The sequence below is a fragment of the Ctenopharyngodon idella genome, chromosome 7, assembly GCF_019924925.1.
Source record: "Ctenopharyngodon idella isolate HZGC_01 chromosome 7, HZGC01, whole genome shotgun sequence".
Lineage (NCBI taxonomy): Eukaryota > Metazoa > Chordata > Actinopteri > Cypriniformes > Xenocyprididae > Ctenopharyngodon > Ctenopharyngodon idella.
This window is the reverse complement of record NC_067226.1, coordinates 33648497-33658691: the sequence shown is the minus strand read 5'-3', so window position 1 is coordinate 33658691 and position 10195 is coordinate 33648497. Positions and strand designations below refer to the sequence as shown.

The following is a 10195-nucleotide window of genomic DNA, read 5'->3' as shown; positions in this document are numbered from 1 at the left end:
CCTCTTGAGGTCAGGGGAGTGAGGTTTACTCACACAGCTCTTACTAGCTGGTCTCCGTTATACATACAAGAATCAAAACAGTTGTGCGGTGTAAAAATCACAATTCTGTATGCAAAAAGAAAGAAGACCAATCACAAACAATACAATGACATTGTTGTCAGTTCACTGACAGATTTTCACTTACAACAATTTATAAAAACAAAGATAGATAAAATATGTATGGTTGAAAACATAAATTAAATGGAGACTTCTCACCTGATGAAATGTCATGTAATCTCAAATTTTCAGAAGTAATCTAAGTTAAACTTTATTTTAAGGTGTAATTATACATTTAATTACTAAGTAATATTAATTAACAGCATGTACTCAGTATAGAGTTAGGGTTTGGTTTAGGGTTAGCTGCTTGTAATTATGTATAATTTAGTTATTACTGTAGTAGGTACATGTAAGATTCGTAACAGGCACTGTAAAATAAAGTGTTACCGAAATCTCAATTTTTAAATTTGCAAAGACACTAAAGTCTTCAATCAAGACAGAAATCCCAATGAGAACTCAAATATTTTCCATCAAATTCTTCCAAAAGCAAATGTTCTGAGCTGTATTTATTTTACAGCTCTATACTTTACAGTATGTCAACGATTGACTAAAATATTTTTATTTTTAAGTCTCATAGGGAATTTTAGGAAATCATATGAGACAAACCTGATACTTAAATGAAATATGACAGAGAACTCCATTAAGATTCCTGAGCTATTAAAGAGCAACCTCAGGGCAATAAGATATTCCTCTGGGTAAAGCTCTCATAGTAACTGCAGCAGTGATTGTATTTATAGCATTACTGTAAACTGCCACCACAGTCCCACTCCTCTTACAGACGCAATGAAATCATGATCAGAGTTTTCTGCATTTTAGCCCGTCAGTAGCTTTGATGTCATTATAAAAGATTTACATTTACATTACATTTAATAATACCATACCAGAAGTCAGTGAGATTTTTTTATGTTTTTAAAAGAATCTCTTTTGCTCACCAAGGCTGCATTTATTTAAAAAATACAATAGAACAATAATATTGTTCTATTTGTATTTATTTTCAAATGTAATTTATTCCTGTGATCAAAGCTGAATTTTCAGCATCATTACTCCAGTCTTCAGTGTCACATGATCCTTCAAAAATCATTCTAATATGATGATTTGCCAAAACATTTCAAGAAACATTTTCACAATTTTTTCCATAAATAGAAAGTTCAAAAGAACATCATTTAAAAAAAAAAAAAAAAAAAATCTACATTATAAATATATTTACTGTCACTTTGCCTCTTCAGCAAGGATGTATTAAATTAATCACTTAATTGACTGTACTTTTAACAAATGTAATGCATCCTTGCTGAATAAAAAAAAAAAAAAAAACTCTTGACCCCAAGGTCTAGAACAGCAGTGTATGCATTTAAAAATTTGTATGGTCTACTAATGCATCTTGCATTTCAACATTTTTGTACAATAAAAAGCTCTCTTGAATGATAATGTTCTCTACCACTAATAATATCTACTTTGAGTCACATGGACTACTTCTATGATGCTTTTAAAGGGTTAGTTCACCCAAAAATGAAAATTCTTACTTATGAATCATGTTGTTCCACACCCGTAAGACCTTCGTTCATCTTCAAAACACAAATGAAGATCTTTTTAATAAAATCTGAGAGCTTTCTGTCCCTCCATTGACAGCTACACAACACTTTCAAGTCACAGAAAGGTAGAAAAGACATCATTAAAGTAATCCATGTGACCCAAGTGGTTTAACCACAATTTTATGAAGCATACTTTGTGCAAAAAAACAAAAAAAAAAAACAAACAAACATAATATACGAAATATTACAAAGTATTAATCTACAACGCGCATTCACAAGAGCAACAGGACACGTGCGTGTTGTGTTGAGCAGACGTTGTTGCATGAACGTGCATTGGAGATTAATATTTTGAAAATAAAGCGTTAAATTATAGTTATTTTTTGTGCAAACAAAGCACTCACGTCGCTTCATAAAATTGAGGTTACCCACTGGAGTCACATGGATTACTTTAATGATGTCTCTACTACCTTTCTGGGGCTTGAAAGTGGAAGTTGCATAGCTGTCAATGAAGGGACAGAAAGCTCTCAGATTTCATTAAAAAGACCTTGACAAGAAGGTGAGTAGTTAATGACCCTTTCAGATGTTTTGTTCAATCACACCATACGGAAGAAAGCAGCATGAACATCTTTAAAACCTCTTGTGTCCCTCCCAAAGAAAGGCTTGCGCATTGACTAGGTGTAAGGTCACTTTCAGATGGAGCAAGTCTCTCTCTCTCTCTCTCTCACTTTCTAAACTGTCAGACAGGAAGAGGGTTGTGATTTGGTGGCCGGTTCTGTGAGACGCCACTTGTGTTCAGCTGGCCACTGGAAAGGGAGGGTAGGCGGCAGTTACAAATGCTCCTCTTAACTCACTGACAGCCTCTGGCACTACTCGAAGTGAGAGAGAGCGAGGAGAGAGAGGCATTTCTGAGCATAGAGAGGGAACTTGTTCAGCGGTGGACTTTTATCATGCTGAACTGACCAGTTCTTCCCTCCGGAATACTCTACAAAACAACTGCTAGCAGGACGAGACTCGCAACACAGGGATCACTTCACTGCAAGAAGCAAAAATGCTCAGCTTTGGTGAGTGTTTGTTTAATCCCTCTTCAATGGAAACTTAACATGCGACGTTAGCCACACCTGATCCAGAGCTCAGAAACAGATGTTAGGACTCGAACACACAGTGTGACTGGCATCAACCAAACGCATGCAGAAAAAATTGCATTGCATGCAAATACTAACTGTGGTGTATCCCAGAGCTTGTGCGTTTAATACTGTACAGAACTCCAGACGCTAATGTTTGTCTTAATTAGATCGGATGGAGACGGATCCATCATCGGGCTCATGCAATCTGCCCAATGCATCAGTGGACGTGCAACATGCGCTGATTCATATTGCAGTTCTGAGACTAACCTACAATTTATTACCATTCCAAAAAAAGTTGAATGTTGTGTCTCAGGATAATTGAATGCAGGGTTTGCTGGGACGGCTTTTGGTCATTGCATAATATGGAAATGGTTTGACTAGAAAAGGCTCTGCTTGCTAGGATTTGACAAATGCTTTTGATTAAAGAGGGAACTGTTTACATGTTCATAAACAATGACAGGGGTGTTTAAGCGAGAGGGGTAATAAACCAGAGAAACACGTCGACTGAAAAGGAATCTGCAATCTGGATTAGTTAAACTATTATTCAGTTAGTTTGCAAATAGCAATAATTAGGCAACCTAGCAACCACACTCTGGATGCATACAGAACATTTTAACATTGTAGCAGCAATTTTTGCATCAATTCTTCTTGTGTCTCGTTTTGGATTCAACATACTTCAACAAAGAGATAACGGTGGCATTACGATTCATGCATGATAAAAGGCCGTCTGATCATCGTGGAGGACAGGAACAAACACCTCTTCTAAAAGTCTTTGTGTTCATTTATTTATTTAAAATGCTATTTCTGTCAAATCATCACTTGACTTTGTCATTTCCACACACAGTCACAAACCAGTGTTTCTTTTGGTCTATTTTTCTTTTAGAAACTTTTCCAACTAAACAGTATGACGGTTCTGCACCATTACATCAATGTTTGAGTCAACATTTCAAATGGGAAATAATTTCATACTGTGCCACTGAAATTACTGCAAATTAGATTCTGCACACAGTTGGAAAATATTGTTGTAAATGACTTAAAAATAGAGTGAATATGCCATTAAAACGTTTGGTCACACTTTAGGGTCCAATTCTCACTATTAACTATGAATTTTCCCTCAGTAAACTCCTAATTACTGCTTATTAATAGTAAGGTAGTTGTTAAGTTTAGGTATTGGGTAGGATTAAGGGATGTAGAATATGGTCATGCAGAATAAGGCATTAATATGTGCTTTATAAGTACTAATAAATAGCCAATATTTTAGTAATATGCATGCTAATAAGCTAATAGTGAGAATTGGACCCTAAACTAAACATTTTGCCTTCATTTTACAGTTTTAGCTCAGTTTACCCTTTTAATCACAGTGTTTTAGCACAACATTAGGTGCTAGTTAGTTACACACTGCAAGCACACCTATTCTGAGAGAGAAATGAAACGGCATAGCTCAAAACTAATCAAACACAACTTTAAAAACATAATTATGATGCTTGCAATGTAAAAAAAAAAATCCAAGGATCAATTTATACTAGGCTTAAAATGTTAACAAAAGTCCCAGACATCTAAAGCAAAGTGCTAGACTATCAGCCAGAGAGCTGATCTCAGTGATTGCAACACATGTTGGCAGACATGCTACTTTTGCTCCAGCCTAAAGCAGGCAAACACAAGGCCTACCCAGGCCAATACATTACAGTGATCCATCCAGATGTCTATTAAGAGAAGCTTGTGCAGGACCCTGCAAACACACTGCCTTGCATACTACTGCCTATAACTGACTTATTTGAAATGCTCTACAAAGTAGCTCATCTCACAACTGATTTCAATATAGTTGGAGTTAGCATGCTGCTAAACAAATGACTCAGAGCAATAATAAGCAAACATAAAACACGCATCACACGCATCAATATTGGGTAAGATTTTTAACTGTACTGAACTATTTTTATGTCATTTTTTCCCTCTCACTTACTTCATTTGCCATCTTGATTAAATTTTCTCACTGAGTTTGCTGTAAGATTGCTTTCTGCACAATGGATACATGCTAATAGAGCACAGCAGTGATTAAACATTTTTGTAGGCCATCCTGCAAGTTGGCATCACCCTGGTTCCTTTGACAAAAAAGTCTTTTTTTAAAAAGTGAACAACACCACAGACTTCGACGACACCACATTAAGCTTCCAACAACTCTTTCAGTCTTTATTTTAAAAAAAAAACATTTTCCCTGAATGTTCAAGTTATAATAGGTTGCAAGAGCGTGGTAATAAACACAATGTGCCTGTCCAAATACCCATACTTGCGTTTTTGGCACTTGACCACTTGTCTACTTTCATGACGTATTTCTGAAGTTTGGCCAGTTTGGAAGTTTTCGTTACTCAATGGGACACACTTAATCACTGCATGTGTCACGATTATGTCTTGTGTTTCTGTCTTTTCTGTGACCTAGTTTTCTAGTCTGTGTCTTTCTCATTTAGTTCACCGGTGGTCAATTATATTAACCCATTAGTTCAATCATTTGTCTTGTGTATAAATATTTCCTGTTTTGTTCAGTTTGGGGTCGGTCATCATCTATGTTAGTTGAGTTTATGTTTATTGAAATTTCCTGAGTATTCAAGTCTCCTATTAAAATACTTTTTTTTTTGTGAAATTTCCTGTTTGAAGCCTCTTTGGATTCTAAAGTGCGTGACAGAATTACCGACCTAATAAAAAGTTTAAAGATGGACTTACTGGCACTGCATTGCCCCATCATCTGTAATTACAGGCCACTAGTGGAATACTGGTGGGGGATGCTCTCTATTTAACATCGGCGAGGCAGAGAGGGAGAATAGAGCCTGCCACCTGGGTCACCCCGGAGTCAAAGTGTGCTGATCAGTCCATCTCAGAGCCAGGAGAGGATCACTGCCTTATAGATCTGTGGTCCACGGATCCATTTCCCTCCCTAGTCCCCACCCTCAAATCTTCGCCCTTCACGCAAGTTCCATTCGGCCATCTGGATGCTTCGGTCCCATCCGGAAATCTTCCCACTCCGATGTCCCCACCTGACTTCCTGGTCCCATTTCCTCTTCTGGTTTTGTCTAGTTCTTTGGATCTATCGGCTCCACTGGTGTCGTCCTGTTCCTCGGCTCTGCCCCTGCCACTAACTCCGTGTGGCCCATCTTATTCGCCTTATTGCCAGCTCGGCACGAGGATGAGGTTTTCTCTGTGTCACCTCAAGCCTCCAGGCCCATGTCTCCACCTCGGCCTGTCAACCCGACGGCTTCGCCCTTGCTCTGCACTCCCTCGACTCTACCGTGGTCCACCAGCGCTGTGACTCTTCTGGGCTCCCTCGTCACTCTGCCTTCGCCACAGACTTCCAGGTCTCCGGCTGCGCCTCAACCCTCCACCCCTTTGGCTCCACTGGGCTTTTTCTTCCCTCCGGCTTCCCCATCATCGCCCCGGTCTGCCAATCCCCCGTCTCTGCCTCGGTCCCCACGAGCCAGCAACTCCGTCTTGGGCTTCCAGGCCGTGGATGTCGCACTGGTCCGTTTGCTTCTCTGCTCCGCCAGATACTCCATGCACCCTGGTTCTGCCTCCGTCAGTCAGTCTCCAGGTTCCGCCCAGCCCTTCAGTCAAAGCTCTACCGTGGTTCCTCCCACTGTCTGCCCCACCATGATGTCTGTCTCCACTAACCACCCTGTCCATCACCACCTCCACACCCACCTGCAAAGCCCCCTCTCACCACAGTTGGAGGTTCAGTTACGCCGCAAGGACGCGCCTTCCGGGAGGGGGGAGTACTGTCATGATTATGTTTTGTGTTTGTTTCTTTTCTGTGACCTAGTCTTTCTCATTTAGTTTACCAGTTTGTCAATTATATTAGCTCATTACTTCACTCATTGTTTTGTTCAGTTTGGGGTCGGTCATCGTCTATGTTAGTTGATTTTATGTTTTTTGCTATTGTGTTTCCTATTAAAGACTTTTTACAAGATTTCCTGTTTCTATACTAATAAATGTTTAGGTGCTCAAAAATATCTACATAACAATGTAACTACATTTATTCAAACTGACAATAATACCCCCAAATTTAATTTTAGGACAATAAAATTCCCATGCCTTTGGCGGCAACAATTTTTTAAGGTATATTTACTTAGTATATTGACTGATGGTTTCTCACTCAATGCAATGTTTCAGTGAGCACTGGTAAAAATTTGTCTTCTCAACATGGAGTGAGAACGGGTTGTGAAAAATCATACCTTTATGAACAGCCTTCACTTGTTTACATCAGGAGCCTTTAAATGCTGCCTATGTTGTAAGCTGCTGACTAGAGGTTGTAACAGAGAGCCTCACAGTTCATTGCGTCAGGAGCCATGCTGCTAACAAGCCTGGACAAGGGTCTCTCCGTAGACCAATTTTCCTATCAAACTTCACCAGAACACTTTCTGGACGCTGGAGCCATTTGTCAGTATTTGAAGTTGGGAATAACCAGTGCCAGAGAAAACAATGGAGCTGCTGGGTAATGTAGTGTTTAAAGGCCAAAAGTGGGAGCTGTTCTCATAAAGCTTCATTTCTGGAGGTCATAATGTTTCTTGACTTCAAAGGGAGGAAATATTTTAATTCTCATATGAACAATCTGAATAAGACTGAGGGTGATGTTTAAGTGATTCATGTAAAAGTGATATGGATTAAATGTCAAATAAACGTTTGATGGGTGAAGGAGAGAATGTGCATGACAATTTATTAGTCTCAGAATATGGTTAAAGGGATAGTTCACCCAAAAATGAAAATGTACTCACCCTCATTTCGTTCCAACACATACACTATAGGCCAAAATTTCCTGTGAAATACAGAAGATATTTTCAAAGAACCGTCACACAGCTCTCTTTTCCACAGAACGCTGGTTGAAGCTCTGCAAAAGACACCATAAAACTCCATAAAAGTATTCTGAAGTCTGATAGATTTGTGTGAGAAATACACCAAAGTCATCGATAAAGATCGAAAAAACTTAATCCAATCTCCAGATAAATATATCCCAAATTTGTTTACAAAAAACAGTAAAACATCATGGTACAATACTGTAGCAAACATAAAGTGTTGCTGTGATATTGTATCTCAAATGCATTTTATAAGTTGTAAAAGCAGTGAATTTTAAAATTTATACTGCATAAATAGTATTTATATTATGTGAAATATTATTTACATGATCTATCTTTACTGCCCCCTCATTTCAAAACACGAGTGACGCCTGTGATGTAAATAAATACCAATGAAATAGCAAACAACTGCCGGCTCCAATGCAAGAAGTTTACTGACTGACCATGCCAACAGACTGAATCTGATTTTAAAAAGCTTCCAGAACCCAAGCCTACATGCAAGACAATATCACAAAGAGACTTCACAATGCATGCATGAATATCTGAGGTCATGACAAGTTGCACATGCAATCTTCTCCTTGTGGTACAGTAATGCTCACTATCACCACCAGGTGACTTAATGACATCATTCTCAGCAGAAAGTACATTGCGATTTAGACGCTAGCAGTCACAGTATATTCCCACATGTCAGCGTGAATATGAGCTCATCTCACATGACTCGTAATGTATGTGCAGGAGGTCATTTATAATGCATGACAGATCCCGTCATGCCTGTAAGGAAAGAAAACAACAAAACCATTAGATTTAGACCCCTCAGTGTTTTACTGATAATAATGCATCTATTTGTATCATGAGATTTGCATAAACGAATTTCATAAACGGATCAAATGCAGTAATCAAAGACCATCATTACAGTTTTTTTCTTCGTAAAGTCTTGATAAATGTCTGTTTAATATTAAAGGCTTTATATTTATTTTTATTCATTACTCAGCAACTTCAATACAATTTTTATTGTACATATTTTTTTTCTTGTCATTACTTACAATGCTTTGGCAATATTGTAAACATAAATCGAAACTGAATTGATTTGCATAATCAGATTGTATTTTCTAATTAGAAAGATAAACTTGACAGTCTCACATTTAAATTAAGATGTAATGAAATTACATTTTTTTTCCTTCCAAAACAAGATTTTGAAGTATCTTACAACAGTTTATAGTGAGTATATCTGTCAATCTCCAAAAATGACAACTTTTTATGAGACTTTTTTTGTCGTTTTTGAGGACTTGATCACTTTAAACAGCTGTTGTCTGAAAAAGAGTTGCATGATGCATCCTTTTGCATTTCATGAAAAAAATAATAGCATATGGGATTGAAACAATGACAGAATTTGATTTTGTTGTCGTTGTAAACTATTCCTTTAAGTCTATGAAATCCATTTCATTTGCACATTTCTCTAATTTTGAAGGCATATAGTAAAACTCTCTCACAGTCATGGGGCAATACTTTCTCTTTTTTTTTTCCTCCCGTCATAGAGCAGAGAAGAAAAGCGCTCTTATCTGCGTCTGTAGCTCTCTATGATTTCTGAGAACACTTAGGGCACAGGAGGATGGCAGAACGGACTCCTAACTGAATTTTCTAATTGCTTTCGTCTGCAGAGCGGCCCCCTCCATTAGCAGTGATGCATCCTGGGAGAGAACCTCCCTCCGTGGCCATCCTGCCTCTGAGAAACACCCACCACCAGCAACTGCATCACAGGAGGAGAACCAAGAGGATGGAGAGGGGCAAACCGGGACTGCGCTCGAAGAAACTGGCCATCCTGTCAAGGTCGCTCATCATCTGTAGCTCCAGCACCAATGAGGATGCGTCCAGCCCAGAAGAGAGGTACTGTGAGCCCTGGGACGCTGCGGACGAGAGGTACCACAGGGACCCGCTCGAAGGGCCAATGGGAAGTTCGGAAAAGTACATGACGAGGAGCATCAGTGTCCAGGCGTCTCAGAGGGGACAAGAGGGCCCCAAAAGGACTATGAGGAGGTCCTTCTCCATCAAGGTATGCATTACTGATGACATCACAGCAGCTGGGCTTTCCTATTGGTTGACATTAGATGACATGTGAACGGAAATGATTTTCACAGGTAGAATAGACCATAATCAGAGTAGCGCAGGAATGAAAACGAGGCTGCGAGGGACAGAAATGCAGTAGATTGTGTTGTTAGGACATTTATACAATGCTCGCCATTATAAAGGAAGTCTTCAAGTTTATTTCTGCCTAATTTTCATCCGTGTTAAATTCAAAATGGCGTCTAGCCTGACTAAGATCTAACTTTTGTCAGGTTAGAAAGACCTTAAATCATTTAAGTTTCTCTTTTTACGATTATGAATGTTTCTGGGTGGTGACATATGTTTTAAAAACTAACGATTATCGAAGTAACTTTCGAAAACTTGCTCGCATAATGCACCGCTTTCCTGTAATGTTTAATTTATTCTGCTGTATATGAAATATATATGGAAGCTTGTTTCCGCCACTGAATAAAAAAGGTATAATTGCGCAATTCTGACTTTTTTTTCTCGCAATTATAAAGTCAGAATTACAAAATATAAAGTCAGAATT

At 38.6% G+C, this 10195-nt stretch overlaps 1 protein-coding gene across 3 annotated transcripts in view; it reads left to right on the top strand.

Moving 5' to 3' along the window:
• Positions 1–2457: 2457 nt before the first annotated feature.
• il16 (interleukin 16) overlaps positions 2458–10195 on the top strand; it is a 40710-nt gene continuing 32972 nt past the window's right edge. For all 3 annotated transcript variants that reach the window (XM_051899278.1, XM_051899279.1, XM_051899277.1), the window contains exons 1-2: positions 2458–2686; positions 9243–9634. In XM_051899278.1, the coding sequence (XP_051755238.1) occupies positions 2674–2686; positions 9243–9634 (405 nt within the window). In that variant the 5' untranslated portion in view covers positions 2458–2673. The remainder of the gene's footprint in view (positions 2687–9242; positions 9635–10195) is intronic.